The 17,357-nt window shown below is 44.6% G+C and overlaps 1 protein-coding gene across 3 annotated transcripts in view; it reads left to right on the top strand.

Moving 5' to 3' along the window:
• The first annotated feature begins 3,544 nt into the window (after window positions 1-3,544).
• LOC143775581 (threonine--tRNA ligase 2, cytoplasmic-like) overlaps window positions 3,545-17,357 on the top strand; it is an 81,181-nt gene continuing 67,368 nt past the window's right edge. For 2 of the 3 annotated variants that reach the window (XM_077263879.1, XM_077263877.1), the window contains exon 1: window positions 3,620-4,009. In XM_077263879.1, the coding sequence (XP_077119994.1) occupies window positions 3,749-4,009 (261 nt within the window). In that variant the 5' untranslated portion in view covers window positions 3,620-3,748. Of the gene's footprint in view, window positions 4,010-17,357 lie in introns of all 3 variants that reach the window. The other variant, XM_077263878.1, reaches the window with a different exon arrangement.

The raw sequence follows: 17,357 nt of genomic DNA, 5'->3' as shown, positions 1-17,357 counted from the left end.
GACAGAGTCCAGAGTAGCTCTGTTGTCTCATTATAGTGAATGGATCCCTCGGAGGTTACATCTAAATCATTCGGAGATTTAGATGGAAACCCCGATGTAAGAGCTCAGCGTAGAGCACCGGATAAATGTGATCGAAAATGTTATGTAAAATGTTCCCAATAAAAGCTTCAACTCTATCCACAAAAAAGCAAGTATCTACTCAGGTCCATCATTTTTTCAATGGAAATATAGGGGGCTTCCACTTTACTGGTAGCACAAAGGCTCTGGAAAAGCACTATGGCTCCTCACCCTCCAAAAGAAATTCAGCAAATTCTACATTCCCAAATCCTAATGCCCCTCTCCTGTCTGAGCCCCACAATGTGCCTAAATCCCATTTAACCCCTTTCTGACATTAGACGTACTATCCCGTCGAGGTGGGGTGGGCCCGTATGACCACCGACGGGATAGTACGTCATATGCGATCGTCCGCGCTTACGGGGGAAGCGCGGCCGAGTGTCAGCTATCACAGCTGACATTCCGCAATATGTGCCAGAAGCGGTCACGGACCGCTCCTGGCACATTAACCCCAGTGACTCTGCGATCAAATATGATTGCAGCATTCCGCGGCATAGGGAAGCATCGCGCATGGAGGGGGCTCCTTGCGTGCTTCCCTGAGACCCTCGGAGAAACGTGATGTGATCGCGTTGCTCCGAGGGTCTCCTACCTCCATCTCCCTGCAGGCCCCGGATCCAAAATGGCCACGGGGCTGCTTCCGGGTCCTGCAGGGAGGTAGCTTACAAGCGCCTGCTCAGAGCAGGCGCTGGTAAGCCGGGAGCACTGCCTGTCAGATCGCTGATCTGACACAGTACTCTGCAAAGTGTCACATCAGCGATCTGACACTATAGTGTGATGTCCCCCCCTGGGGCAATGTAAAAAAATATATATATTTACATGTGTAAAAAAAAAAGTAAAATAAAAATTCCTAAATAAACAAAAAATATTGTTCCAATAAATAAATTTATTTATCTAAATAATAAAAAAACAATAAAAGTACACATATTTAGTATCGCCGCGTCCGTAACGACCCGACCTATAAAGCCGTCTCACTAGTTAACCCCTTTAGTGAACACCGTCACAAAAAAAAAAATGAGGCAAAAAACAATGCTTTATTATCATACTGCCGAACAAAAAGTGGAATAACACGTGATCAGAAAAAAAGGATATAAATATCCATGGTACCACTGGAAACATCATCTTCTCCCGCAAAAAATGAGCCGCCATACAGCATCATCAGCGAAAAAATAAAAAAGTTATAGTCCTCAGAATAAAGCAATGCAAAAATAATTATTTTTTATATAAAAGTTTTTATCGTATAAAAGCGCCAAAACATAAAAAAATGAGGTATTGCTGTAATCATACTGACCCAAAGAATAAAACTGCTTTATCAATTTTACCAAAAGCGGAACGGTATAAACGCCCCCCCAAAAATGAAATTCATGAATAGCTGGTTTTTGGTCATTCTGCATAACAAAAATCGGAATAAAAAGTGATAAAAAACTGTCACGTGCCCGAAAATGGTTCCAATAAAAACATCAACTCGTCCCGCAAGAAACATGACCTCACATGACTCTGTGGACCAAAATATGGAAAAATTATAGCTCTCAAAATGTGGAGACGCAAAAACAATTTTTTGCAATAAAAAGCGTCTTTTAGTGTGTGATGGTGCCAATCATAAAAATCCACCAAAAAAATGCTATAAAAGTAAATCAAATCCCCCTTCATCATCCCCTTAGTTAAAAATAATAAAATTTAAATAATGTATTTATTTCCATTTTCCCTTTAGGGTTAGGGTAAGGGCTAGGGTTGGGGCTAAAGTTAGGGTTACGGTTAGGGTTGGGGCTAGGGTTGGGGCTACAGTTAGGGTTGGGGCTAAAGTTAGGGTTAGGTTTGGACTAAAGTTAGGCTTAGGGTTGGGGCTAAAGTTAGGGTTTGGATTACATTTACGGTTGGGATTAGGGTTAGGGGTGTGGTTAGGGTTACCGTTGGGATTAGGGTGTGTTTGGATTAGGGTTTCAGTTAGAATTGGGTGGTTTCCACTGTTTAGGCACATCAGGGGCTCTGCAAATGCAACATGATGCCTGCAGACCAATCCATCTAAGTCTGCATTCCAAACGACACTCCTTCCCTTCCGAGCTCTGCCATGCGCCCAAACGGTGGTTCCCCCCCCACATATGGGGTAGCAGCATACTCAGGACAAATTGGACAACAACCTTTGGAGTCCAATTTCTCCTGTTACCCTTGGGAAAATACAAAACTGGGGGCTAAAAAACAATTTTTGTGGAAAAAAAAGATTTTTTATTTTCATGGCACTGCGTTAACTGTAGTGAAACACTTGGGGGTTCCAAGTTCTCACAACACATCTAGATAAGTTCCTTGGGGGGTCTAGTTTCCAATATGGGGTCACTTGTGGGGGGTTTCTACTGTTTGGGTACATCAGGGGCTCTGCAAATGCAACGTGACGCCTGCAGACCATTCCATCTAAGTCTGCATTCCAAAAGGCGCTCCTCCCCTTCCGAGCTCTGCCATGCGCCCAAACGGTGGTTCCCCCCTACATATGGGGCATCAGCGTACTCAGGACGAATTGGACAACAACTTTTGGGGTCCAATTTCTCCTGTTACCCTTGGGAAAATACAAAACTGGGGGCTAAAAAGTAATTTTTCTGGAAAAAAAAAAGAATTTTTATTTTCACGGCTCTGCGTTATAAACTTCTGTGAAGCACTTGGTGGGTCAAAGTGCTCACCACACATCTAGATAAGTTCCTTAGGGGGTCTACTTTCAAAAATAGTGTCACTTGTGGGGGGTTTCAATGTTTAGGCACATCAGGGGCTCCCATACGCGACATGGCACCCCATCTCAATTCCAGTCAATTTTACATTGAGAAAAGTCAAATGGCGCTCCTTCCCTTCCGAGCTCTGCCATGCGCCCAAACAGTGGTTTACCCCCACATATGGGGTATCAGCGTACTCAGCACAAATTGCACAACAATTTTGGGGGTCCAATTTCTCCTGTTACCCTTGGTAAAATAAAACAAATTGGAGCTGAAGTAAATTTTTTGTGAAAAAAAATTTAAATGTTCATTTTTTTAAACATTCCAAAAATTCCTGTGAAACAACTGAAGGGTTAATAAACTTCTTGAATGTGGTTTTGAGTACCTTGAGGGGTGCAGTTTTTACAATGGTGTAACACTTGGGTATTTTCTATCATATAGACCCCTCAAAGTGACTTCAAATGTGATGTGGTCCCTAAAAAAAATGGTGTTGTAAAGATGAGAAATTGGTGGTCCACTTTTAACCCTTATAACTCCCTAACAACAAAAAAAATGTGGTTCCAAAATTGCGCTGATGTAAAGTAGACATGTGGGAAATGTTATTAACTATTTAGTGTGGTGTGACTATTAACAGAACGGCGCAGTTTTGGAGCCACCCCCCACAAAAACGAGTCCTGGAAATCCACAGCAAAGTATCCCCGTGCTGCGATTATTACAGAGGCCCCTCCAGGCTCGCAGCCATTGTGCAGCACTGTGAGCCGCTGACTGCTTCTGACTACATTGTGGCCGGGCACATTATTAACCATTTCCAGCCCATAAGGGAGCACGGCGGCTCCTGCCGGCAGAGCATCGCACCAGTCCCTGCAGAGCGTCGCTCGCTGCAGTCAGTGCCGGCCTGCAGCTGTCCCTATCGCTCTCCGTCCACAAGGGAAGGAAGGATCATGGCTGCACAGATTGCAGATCGCCTGAGCATACAGGAGCAGGAGATCCGCCGGCTGAGCGATGAGATCGGCCGCCTTGTGGACCTGGGCACGCAGGGCACCGTGCAGGAGGCGCCGGGCCCCGAGCTGGAGCAGCTGAGGGCCGAGAACGAGAAGCTCAAGTACCGCATAGCGCATCTGCACCGCAGCCTGGAGGCCGAGCGGGGGCGGCGGCTGCCGGAGAGCCAGCAGGCCAGGCCGCAGACTACGGAGGCCGAGCAGGTGAGGCCACGGCTGCCAGCCCTGTGTGTAGTGCGCCCATGCTCCCACCAACACTAACCCTGTGCCAGCCTTCTGCAAGGCTGGCATATAACACAGGCGGGGTCCCCAAACAATAATGGGGGCTGATGGCAGTGTCACAGAGAGGTGCCAAGGTAATATTAGCAGCAATACCTAAGTATACTACCCAACCAAGAGAATGTGTGAGATGTCCGCCAACATAGAATAGATGCGCCTTTACCTGCATTACTACTATATAGAATATCCTTATAAAAATGAAGGCGCTTAGTGCATAATTTAGCCAGTTCATGTGTTCTCAGGAGAGACGTATGATAACTATTAGGTTTAGGGTACCATCAAAGAAAGGTCACCTTGACACAACCATGTCAAGGTGACCTTTCTTTGATGGGACCCTAAACCTAATAGTTATCATACGTCTCTCCTGAGAACGCATGAACTGGCTAAATTATGCACTAAGTGCCTTCATGAATTACCCAATTTATGCGCTAAGTGCCTTCATTTTTATAAATATATCAGTGATGCAGCTATATTATATGAAGGTACTTAGCGCATAAGCTGGGCAATTCATGTGTGCCCATCAACCATGTCAAGGTGACCTTTCTTTGATGGGACCCTAAACTTAATAGTTATCAAACACTAGATATAAAGAGGCCAGTGAGTCATTCTATATCAATAAAACTGTTTACATTTTATTAGAAAAAGTGTTAAAATCAGGAAACAGAATATACAGATACATATAATAATTTGAGCAAAAAAGTAACAAAGTGAAACCAGTGACACAAGAACCAATGTAAAACGCGCAGGGAGTGCCATGTAGATAAATAGCCCATAGAGCAATATCTGCACAGTAATCAGACTATTGTAACCATAATTAGTGCCTATATCCATAGTAAATATGTCATTCAAGTGCAGCATTTGAAAAAAAAAAAATTGGTCTTCAGCAGTATACAGTAACTGTTGTAGACTCAGCTGCTGCTGCATCCCCACGTTAGTGCCTGCACTGCAAGAAATGGAACAATCTCCGCCATAATACCGAATAGCAGCAGTGGACACCCTAGTGAGAGTTAGTGACTGTGGGTGTACATCAGATGGAGCAGTGATTCCCCATAGCTGTACACAGGCCAGCACTCCTGTGCGAGCCTCCGGAGAGCCAGTGCCCAGACCACTGGAACAGCAGAGTATAGGTGTTGATATTGTACTCAGGGAGAGGATTCAGAAGGGTTGTCCAAGTCGTGGGCAATCCCTTTAACCCCTTAGTGACTAGCCAATTTTTCCAATTCTGACCACTGTCACTCTGAGGTTATAGCTCTGAAAAGCCTCAACGGTTCCCAGAGATTGTGAGACTGTTTTTTCGTGACATATTGTACTTCATGTTAGTGGTAAAATTTCTTTGATATGACTTGTGTTTATGAAAAAAAATGAAAATTTGGCAAAAATTTTGAAAATTTAGCAATTTTCAAACTTTATTTTTTGTGCTCTTAAATCAGAGAGTGGCAGGGCTCAGAAGGGAGGGAGCACCGTTTGACTTTATGAACGGAACATTGCCTGAAATCAATGGCAGGCGCTATGTCTTGTTTGGAGACCCCCTGATGTACCTAAACAGTGGAAACCCTCCAATTCTAACTCCAACCCTAACACACCCCTAATCCTAATTCCAACCCTAACCATTAGGCTATGTGCGCACGTTCAGGAAAGTTTGCAGAATTTTCCTGAACAATATCGGACTTTTTCTGCATGAAATCTGCATGCATTTTTTTCACTTTTTTTATCGCTTTTTTTTGCGGACTTTTCACGTTTTTTTCTGGAGCTTCCCAATGCAATAAATAGCGGCAAAATTAATGAACATGCTGCATTTTTTACCGCGATGCTTTTTTTTCACGAAAAAAAACGCAGCATGTGCACAAAAATTGCGGAATGCATTAAAAATGATGGGATGCTTATGTATGCTTTTTTTAGCGTTTTTTTCCGGCAGAAAAAACATGAAAAAAACACGAAAAATCCTGAACGTGTGCACATAGCCTAAATCTAACCCTAACCCCAGCCTCAACCATAGCTCTAACCCTAGCCCCAACCCTAAACCTAACTGCAAAGAACAGATTTTTTTTTTACATTTTATTATTTTTATCTAACTAAAGGGGTGATTAAGGGGGGTTTGATTTATTATTTTTTTTTATGTTGTAGGATCTATCGCAGTAATCAAAATGAACCAATAGGAAAATCTCCTATTGTTGCCGGGTACTGACTGGCCGATTTTGGCGGGTGCACTGCGCATGCGGCCGCCATTTTCTTCCAGGAAGAAGACGTGAGGGACGGTGTAGGAGGGTCCGGGGATGCCGGAGATGCCAGGGGAGCTTGGGAGACTCCATTTCTCTCTCTGGTATGCTAGATCATATCGGAGAGGGAAATGAATGGGAAATCAGACTTTTTTTTTTTGCGATTGCCGTTATTGAGTGAATAATGGCGATCACGAGACTGGGGACGGTAAAAACTGACCCAATTCACCTTTTCAGGGGTCTCAGCTACCCCCGGTTGCCGAGACCCTGGAGATTTTCCTATGCTCGGGGGGGGGGGGCGCGCTGTACCCTTATTTTTCACTGCTGTTAAAAAGCGGTACTGATGAATAAGGCCCCTTAACTGCCGGCGTTAAAGGGTTAAGAAAATCTGAATAAACATTAGCCTCAAAGAGCTGCCTCTGAGCTTATTTTTTTTTACTATTGCATCTACTGAGCACCTGCAAAGGTCTTAGTGAATGGACGGGTCAGCAGGGTCATCTGTACCATCACCTATTGTGATTGGAGGACCTTGTGTTACCAGCTGTGTACCTGTCATTGTAATCCTGCCTCTGATAAGGAGCTTTCTGAAAACTCTTAACTAAAAGGACATGAAGTATAAGACTACAAACTGCTAATTTCTGAAACGCGTCTGCCCGTTTATCTCTTAGCTTCTGGAAGTCTTTTTTGCTCCTGTCTTGATATCCTTGTTATAGTATCATGGATCTTGCTTGCATCTACTACTCTCTCCAGCATGGCATGGGAACTTGTCACAATAGTTTTCCCCAGATAAACTAACCTCTACACTGTCTTACATAGAAGTCCAGCAACATGTACAGTGGCTTTCAAAAGTATTCACTCCCTTGGCTTTTTACCTATTTTTTTTACATTACAACCTGTGTCTAAATATTTTTGTAATCCGATTTTGTTTGTGATGCATCAGCACTAAATAGTCTAAGTTGGTGAAGTGAGAAAAATATTGATCGCATAAATTAAATTTATGCGATCAAATAACTAAAAATTGGCATGTGTATCTGTAATCAACTCTTTTGCTACGAAGCAACTAAAAATATCTCTGGTGCATACAATAACCTTCATAAGTCACATGCTTAGTGACAGGAAGTCCGCCTGTGGATAATCTAAGTGACACATGGTCTGTTGGTGTATATACACACCTTTTCTGAAAGGACACAGACGCTGCGACACCGTTAGGCAAGAGGCACCACTAACCAAACAACACCATGAAGAACAAGGAGATCTCCAAACAAGTCAAGGACAAAGTTGTTGAGAAGAACGTCAGGGTTGGGTTAGGAAAAAAAAATAAATAGGGCCGCCCACTAAAACTCTCAGCCTGGGTAAGGAGGGCATTAATCAGAGAGGCAGCACAGAGACCAAAGGTAACCCTGAAAGAGCTAAAGAGTTTCCAAGCAGAGCCTGGAGTATCTGTCCATATGACCTCAATATGCCGTGCACTCCATAGAAGTGGCCTTTATGGAAGAGTGGCCAGAAAAGAAGTATGTATATATATATATATATATATATATATATATATATATATATATATATATATATATATATATATATATATAATTGTCTAAGGGTTTTTCTGTCTGTCTGTCCTGGAAATCCCGCGTCTCTGATTGGTCGAGGCCTGGTGGCCTCGACCAATCAGCGACAGGCACAGCATGGCGACGATGATGTCATAAAGGTTGCCTCGACCAATCAGCGACGGGCACAGTATCGACGTAGATGTCATAATGGTTGCCATGGCGACGATGTCATAAAGGTTGCCTCGACCAATCAGCGACGGGCACAGTATCGACGTAGATGTCATAATGGTTGCCATGGCGACGATGTCATAAAGGTTGCCTCGACCAATCAGCGACGGGCACAGTCTGCCGCGAATTCTGGAATCATCATTGTCCATATACTACGGGGACATGCATATTCTAGAATACCCGATGCGTTAGAATCGGGCCACAATCTAGAATATATATAATCACACAAACTGTTTGCTAAAAGACATTAGAGACCCCCCAAATGTAAAACAGAAGGTGCGTGCTGTGGTCAAATGAGACAAAAATTCAACTTTTTGGCCACCAAAGTAAGTGCTATGCCGTGCCCCAAACCAACACAGCTAATCACCCCGATAACACCATACCCACAGTGAAACATGGTGGTGGCAACATCATGTTGTAAATGTTTTTCAGTAGCAGGGACATGGAAGATGGTGCAAAATACAGGGATATTATTGAGCAAAACTTGTTTGTCTGGTAGTGAGTTGAGACTGGGATGGAGGTTCACCTGCCAGCAAGACAATGATGCACAGCAGCTAGTGTTGAGCGATACCGTCCGATACTTGAAAGTATCGGTATCGGAAAGTATCGGCCGATACCGGCAAAGTATCGGATCCAATCCGATACCGATACCCGATACCAATACAAGTCAATGGGACTCAAGTATCGGACGGTATTCCTGATGGTTCCCAGGGTCTGAAGGAGAGGAAACTCTCCTTCAGGCCCTGGGAACCATATAAATGTGTAAAAGAAAGAATTAAAATAAAAAATATCGCTATACTTTACCTCTCCGACGCAGCCGGGACCTCAGCGCAGGAACCGGCAGCGTTGTTTGTTTAAAATTCCCGCTTTTACATGGTTACGCGAACTCCCGGCTTGTGATTGGTCAGGGCGCCCATGTTGCCGGGCCGCGGACCAATCACAGCAAGCCGTGACGAAAATACGTCACGGCTTGCTGTGATTGGTCCGCGTCCCGGCAACATGGCCGCCATTAACCAATCACAAGCCGTGACGTCACGGGAGGCTGGACTTGCGCGCTTTTGAAAAAGCGCGCGTGTCCAGCCTCCAGTGACGTCCCGGCTTATGATTGGTCACGGCGCCATGTTGCCGGGACGCGGACCAATCACAGCAAGCCGTGACGAAAATACGTCACGGCTTGCTGTGATTGGTCCGCGGCCCGGCAACATGGCCGCCATTAACCAATCACAAGCCGTGACGTCACGGGAGGCAGGACAAGCGCGCATTTTAAAATTGCGCGCGTGTCCAGCCTCCCGGCTTGTGATTGGTTGATCGCGGCGCAACCAATCATAAGCCGGGACGTCACTGGAGGCTGGACACGCGCGCTTTTTCAAAAGCGCGCAAGTCCAGCCTCCCGTGACGTCACGGCTTGTGATTGGTTAATGGCGGCCATGTTGCCGGGACGCGGACCAATCACAGCAAGCCGTGACGTATTTTCGTCACGGCTTGCTGTGATTGGTCCGCGGCCCGGCAACATGGGCGCCCTGACCAATCACAAGCCGGGAGTTCGCGTAACCATGTAAAAGCGGGAATTTTAAACAAACAACGCTGCCGGTTCCTGCGCTGAGGTCCCGGCTGCGTCGGACAGGTGAGTATAGCGATATTTTTTATTTTAATTCTCTCTTTTACACATTTTAACAATGTTAAAATGTGTAAAAGAGAGAATTAAAATAAAATGTTGTTCCGATACCCGATACCCGATACCACAAGAGTATCGGAATCCCGGTATCGGAATTCCGATACAGCAAGTATCGGCCGATACCCGATACTTGCAGCATCGGAATGCTCAACACTAACAGCAGCTGCAAAATCAGCACTCGAGTGGTTTTATGGGAAACATATAAGTGTTTTGGAGAGGCCTAAGCCCAGACCTTAATCCAATTGAGAATTTGTGATCAGACTTGAAGATTGCTGTTCACCTTAGGAAACCATCTAACTTCAAGGAACTGGAGCAGTTTTGCCTTGAGGAATGGGCATAAATCCCAGTGGCAAGATGTGGAAACCTCATAAAGACTTAACCAAAGTGACTAGCAGCTGTAATTGCTGCATAATGAGGCTCTACAAAGTACTGACTTTAGGGGAATGACACTGAAGATTCCAGTTATTTTGTCCTATTTGATGTTTGCTTCACAATAAAAAGAAAACCAAAGATTCATAGTTGTAGGCATGTTCTTTACAAGAACTGATACGAAGACTCAAAAAAAACAGTGAAATTCCAGGTTGAGGTAGCAAAACACGAAAAATGCCAAGGTGTGTGTGTGTGTGTGTGTGTGTACTATCGCAAGCCTTCATCTCTCCCGCAGAGTAAAGAAAATTCCCTTTAGGCTAGGTTCACATTGCGTTAATGGCAATGCGCTGACGGCATCCGTTACATAGCGGCACTAACGCTATGTAACGGATGTGTTAGAGCACCCATTAACTGCCATTATGTAGCGCATCGCTAACGCATGTCATAATCGGCATGCGTTAGCGATGTGCCGTCATTCTGTGACGGACACTCGGACGCGGTCTGCAGCGTTTTCCGTCACCACTAGCACAGATGGAGCATCTGCGCTAGCTTGATCCCATAACGCGATCTTTAAAAGGCACTTTCGTTGCGCAGTCCGTTTAACACATGCGTTGAATGGACTGCACTAACGCAATGTGAACCCAGCCTTATAAACCTCCCGCACAGCATGCTAATCGATGCTGTCTGGTCTGATGGGCATTGCTGCTCTGTGCCTCCTCTCTTCCCGCCAGCCTTCCTTCTTTGAGGGCAGAGCAAAGCCCTGTAATGTGCATTTGCCAGCTTCCCTTACAAGTCATCAGCTCCCCCAGGACAGAGCGAAGCGCGCCAGCACAGGTCTGTGCTTCAACTGCCCAGACTCAAAATTTTCAGCGTTAGGCGGGTGATGTAAAAGCTATCACCCATGTTCATCAGCAGGAAGGCTGGCTTTTGGCTGGAGAGAGCAGTCACCAAGCACAGACTAGCGATGCCCATCGCACCGCGACAATTATTATGTGATGCAAGAGGATCATAAAAGGTATTTTCTTTGGTTTGCGGGGGAATTGGGGGCTTCTACACATGTTGCTGGGCTGCTGTCCAATAGGGCTTAAAGATGTTGCTTTTAGTTTATATGGGGAAAACCTGGTGACGGGTTCCCTTTAATAAAACTACTAGTGCATGTGCTCCTCATTTCCCCGCATGACTACTGCCTCGTTGTCCCCAAGTTACACTGCTCCAATCTGCTAGTTCTGTGGCATGACTTTTCTTTCCTTGCTATCTTATGTTTTCTTCAGCTGCATCTTTTATATTGAATATTCTGTTAGCATAAAAAGACCCCTCATCTTGTGACACAATTTTACACTCTTGCACATCTTTAGGTTATCTCGCCTACGGAGGCTCCTTCCAGCACATGATCTTCTGTCTTCCTCTCTGATCACTTCTCCACATACTTGCCTTCAGGATTTCTCTCATGCTTCATCTATTCTCTGGACTTTTCCTCTTATCCACCAGAACTCTAATGCCCTCTAAACAAATGCTCCATACAAAAACTGTCCTTCATGAGATGGAATGAGATGTACTTCTCCCCAATGTTGTCATCTTGCACGTTTCCTCAGGACTGTCATATTTCTACCTTTTTTGTGTGTGCAGATTGTAAGCTCACATAAGCAGGGATAATTTAATACTTTGACATTTTAATTCTCTGCAATTATTGCAATAATTTCTACTGATATCTTTAGTCGCAAATAGTAAGTGTTGTCCTCTGGGGCATGATTGTAGGCAGTCTTATCTTCCTTCCCTAGGCCAGAGAAACCAAGGAAAGACCTGCGCAAAGGCCGTCCCGAAGCACAAACATGTTCCTCATCATAGAGACAGACTGTTTGTGCTTTGGGGCGGCCAGGGCAAAGTCTTTCCTTGGTTTCTCTGGCTTAGAGCAGGAAGATAAGACTCTGCCTATAGTACCACCCCGGAGCACGGGCATCTCATTAACTGAAAACTAGTAACGCTGATTACACAAGAACCAGAAGACTGATTTCTTCAACCCAGGTATCATTTTAATCAGTGTAACAGTGGCAACATGACACTGTCTGTAGTTTACTTAGCAAAATCCTGCTAACAGGTTCGCTTTAACCTGAGTACTTCTTCCAATTGCTGCTGTTTGGTTTTTGTTATCTTTTTTGGCGCCCTTCTGTTCCAAAGTTATGCCCACTAGTAATAAATATGAAATAATTTCCCTCAACCAACTAGATTGAGAACTTCCCTGTAGGCTTCTTAATTTTCTCTCTTATGACAGAAGTTCTGTGGTTTACTCTCAGTTGGTAGAAAGGAAAATTTGTTCCTTTAAACCCTTTCCGACATTGGACGTAATAGTACGTCACACTCCCCCTGTTTAGTGCGGTTTCTTGCGCTGAGCCCGCACCTTTCCAGGCACATAACAGCTGATTTGTACAGCTGACAACAGCCACAGGTGGAATCGTGATCCACCCGCTGCTATTAACCAGTTAAGTGACGCTGTGAATCTCTGCCAGCGGCATTTAACTTGCACTTACCGGAAGCGCACCACTAATCCCGCCCATCGGTGACCCCGTCACATGATCGCAGGTCATAGAAGTCTCCAGCAAACCTCTATGGTTGTCATTGCCAGATTGCTATGAGCTCTGCCCCATCGTCGACACTCCTAGCAAGTGAGCATTTCTGCTACACACAAGGTGATCTGCTCATCGCCAGTGTGTAGCAGAGGCGATCAGAGTATTGCAGCTTCTAGTCTCCCATGGAGACTATTGAAGCAAGCAAAAAGTAAAAAATTTAAAAAAATATAAAAGTTCAAGTCATTCCCTTTTCGCCCATTCAGAATAAAACAATCCAAGTTCAGAATCGGCTGATCTATCGATATAAAAACAATTGACCCGCTAAATGGGGTAATGAGAAAAAAATTCAGAAAGCCAGAATTACATTTTTTTTGTCTCGCTACATTGAAATAATATGCAATAGCGGCCGATCAAAAGATCGTATCAATAAAAAAAGGCAGCAAGGCATGCAAAAAATAAGCCCTCACCCAGCCCCGGATAACGGAAAATGGAGACACTACAGGTCCCGGAAAATGGTGCCTTTTTTTTTTTTTAAAGAAATCTGACAGAACGGTCCATCCCTGATAGTCAAGCAGAGGAAGGTGGGGAATAGAGCCGGAGATTGGTCATAGTCTATGCTTCTAGGAACAGTCTACATATGGATTAGACCGTATCATGGCTGGACATGTGTAGGACAGCACTTGATGTAACAAAGGAGCCGCTTTCTCAAGCTGCTTTTGGCAGACAGGGGAATCAGTAAGAGAAAAGTCTGACTGCTGGACTCTGTTATACATTACCATAAGTAAGGGTATGTGCACATGTTGCGGATTTCTTGCAGAAATTTCCTGAAGAAAACCGGAAATTTTCTGCAAGAGATCCGCATTTTTTTTTTTTGCGTTTTTTTAGCATTCTGCAAGCGTAATTAGCTTGCAGAATGCTAAAGTTTTCCAAGCGATCTGTAGCATCGCTTGGAAAACTGACTGACAGGTTGGTCACACTTGTCAAACATACTGTTTGACAAGTGTGACCAACTTTTTACTATAGATGCTGCTTATGCAGCATCTATAGTAAAAGATAGAATGTTTAAAAATAATAAAAAAAATAAAAAAAAATGCTTATACTCACCCAGACATCTCCTCACCGGCGTCCGTTCCTCTTCCTATAGCTGGTCTGTGCGCACAGGACCTTCCGTGACGTCACGGTCACGTGAGCGGTCACATGACCGCTCACGACCAATCACAGGACAGTGACGTCATCGGCAGGTCTTTCACCGCACAGCAGCTATAGGAACCGAAGCGGCAGCATGCAGTGGAGGCGGGAAGACATCGAGGGTGAGTATAGGACTATTTTTTATTTTAATTCTTATTTTTTGACCAATTATATGGTGCCCAGTGCGTGGAGGAGAGTCTCCTCTCCTCCACCCTGGGTACCAACCGCACATAATCTGCTTACTTCCCGCATCGTGGGCACAGCCCCGTGCGGGAAGTAAGCAGATCAATGGACCCCTAGGTGTGCGGAATCCCCTGCAATTCCGCATTTTAATGAACATGTTGCTTTTTTTTCCGTGATACGATTTTTTTCGCGGAAAAAAAGGCTACATTTGCACAAAAAATGCGGAATACACTTAAAATAATAGGAGGCATATGTAAGCGGTTTTTTTCGCGTTTTTATCACGTTTTTATAGCGAAAAAACGCGAAAAAACCGCGAAAAATACTTAACGTGTGCACATGGCCTAAGAGCAGAAGATTACATATCTAACAACTGGCAAAATTGTAAGGGGATTCAGTTTCTTATCTCCCTGAGCGCAGACCACATGGCTGCCATGACAGAATGATCCTCGGTGCAGCCCTGCTGATCTCAGTCTAGGCAGGAGTAATTGGGGGATCCGTACCCATAAATGAGCAGTTTCTGATGACTATTTCTCCCACGTTATGCATAATACAGCCATGTGCTAAATGTACCCTCGGCTGTCTGGCAGCGCTCACGGGGGATAAGATTACATTTTGAATGTCACACAGTGATTAATGCCCTTTCTCTGCCCTATTTGTGCTCCAGTATACATGTTTATTATAGCTGCAACACTAGACCTAGCAAATTAATTCACGTCTTATTGTACAGTAATGGGATAAATACTTAGATGTAGCTTCTAGTCACTAACAATGGGAATCTTGAGGAACTCTGAATCCCCTTACAATTTTGCCAGTTGTGAGATATGTAATCTTCTGCTCTTACTTATGGTAATGTAAAACTGAGTCCAGCAGTCAGAATTTTCTCTAAAGGTACCGTCACACTAAACGATATCGCTAGCGATCCGTGACGTTGCAGCGTCCTGGATAGCGATATCGTTGTGTTTGACACGCAGCAGCGATCTGGATCCTGCTGTGATATCGCTGGTCGTTGATTAAAGTTCAGAACTTTATTTGGTCGTCAGATCGCCGTGTATCGTTGTGTTTGACAGCAAAAGCAACGATACCAGCGATGTTTTACAATGGTAACCAGGGTAAATATCGGGTTACTAAGCGCAGGGCCGCGCTTAGTAACCCGATGTTTACCCTGGTTACCAGTGTAAAATGTAAAAAAACAAACACTACATACTTACATTCGCGTCCCCCGCCGTCCGCTTCCTGCACTGACTGAGCGCCGGCCGTAAGTGAAAGCACAGCACAGCGGTGACGTCACCGCTCTGCTGTTAGGGCCGGCGCTCAGTCAGTGCAGGAAGCGGACGCCGGGGGACGCGAATGTAAGTATGTAGTGTTTGTTTTTTTACATTTTACACTGGTAACCAGGGTAAACATCGGGTTACTAAGCGCGGCCCTGCACTTAGCAACCCGATGTTTACCCTGGTTACCCAGGGACCTCGGCATCGTTGGTCGCTGGAGAGCTGTCTGTGTGACAGCTCTCTGGCGACCAAACAGCGACGCTGCAGCGATCAGCATCGTTGTCTGTATCGCTGCAGCGTCGCTTAGTGTGATGGTACCTTTACTGATTCCCCTGTCTGTAACTTATTGCCGAGTTGCGTCCCCAGCCTACATCATTGCAGGAACTTGTATTATTTGTGCCTATTACATTACTGAGAGAAACAAGAACACAGTACTATCTGTGCATACATTACTAATGGGTAAGACATGATTGAAGTACAGGATTGCAGTACAGTCTACTGTGATTACAAGGAAACATGGGAAAACAGTGGGGAGTATGCCTATATCATTATATGAACGCTTGGAGAGACAGGACTGTCTGTTGCCCCTCCTTTCTATCTATGGATATCTTGCATGTATGCCAGACAACATGGTTTGTTTGGTTTGCAATCATCCGAGACCACTAACAGTGTCTGCATGGGTTTCCTCTGGGTTCCTCCTACACTACAAAGACCTAAAACCAGGGTTATTAAAATGCAAGCCCCAATGGGGACAGTGGTGATGATGTATGTAAAGTCCTGTGGAATACGATGGTGCTATATAAGTTAGTAAAATAAACTTTAGTGTTTTAATTTTAAGTCCTAATACCACTGTGTTAATCTGCTTATAAACATTACACCAAATGTCAACCTAATATGTATGGGGGACATGTTGGTATTTTAACATGCTGAATTCTTTGTTGTGATTGGTAGAAGGCGGCAATCCAAAAAAAAAAATCTGGCAGTGCTCCTTTGAAATATGAATGAACTACTCCACCACCATGTACTCCTGGAAAAAAAAAAATTCCCGGACTGCCCTCATAAATTATAAAGATGAGATGCCCATTGCACGTCTATTATCTTTAGAACACTTATAATTCTGTGTGACAGTAGCTGCTCCTCACTGCTCCTTTCTCAATCTGGGTCATTACGTCATACACCAGTGTGCAGCTCTCCCCTATGAGTCACATCCATCCTGAAAAGTGGAGGCGCGACCACTTCCTTATTTTCTGCAAATAAACAGCTATTATCAGGAGACTGGCTGATAACAGCGGGGAGTTGCACACTGCAGTAATGTCCCAGACGGAGGGTTTAGCAATGCAGTGAAAAGCAGCTGTCGTACCAGCTCCCTGATAATTTCTCCCTGTCTGCAGTTCGAGGTGAGGGGGAGTGGCGGACACAAGGCCTGCCCGCTTCCCCTCTTCTTCTAGTAGCACCTGCCATACCCGTGATGTCTCCTTCACTGCTGAGCTAGTAACAGGAAGCAGTCCACCCAGCCACTGCACCCCCTCTTTTCAGGCTGACTGTTACTCACAGCGGGGAGCTGCACACTCCTGTGTGATGTAATGTCCCAGGCGGGAGGGGGGAGCAGTGAGGAGCAGCTGCTGTCACACCAAATTACAAGGGATATAAAGATAATTAAAGTGCACTGGGCATCTCATCTTTATAGTGAAGGAACAGTACACATTTCTTTTTTAATCTCTCCTGAGTACCCCTTTAAGGATGGTCACATCCTGGTTTGTGTTACCTTACTTTTTTAGCTTTCCATTACACCTTTGATTTGTTTGATATGTTCAGTATAAAAGCAGAAAGTTCCCAGTAATTTGGCAAAATGTTATTACATTTAGAACTTGCATCAATTTTAAATGTTATAGTGTATTCATTTATCTCCAATATTTGTAAGGGGGGAGGGGAGTGGGAACCTCTGGATGTAAGTATAATGTTTATAAGTGAGGGGGTCACAAGGTTCTTTTGTGGAAGCTTTGGCTGTCATTGTATCAATAATGGGGACTCTGGA

This window comes from Ranitomeya variabilis, chromosome 5, assembly GCF_051348905.1.
Source record: "Ranitomeya variabilis isolate aRanVar5 chromosome 5, aRanVar5.hap1, whole genome shotgun sequence".
In the NCBI taxonomy this organism is placed as follows: Eukaryota; Metazoa; Chordata; class Amphibia; order Anura; family Dendrobatidae; genus Ranitomeya; species Ranitomeya variabilis.
The sequence above is the reverse complement of the archived record's forward strand: the minus strand, read 5'-3'. Positions and strand labels throughout refer to the sequence as shown.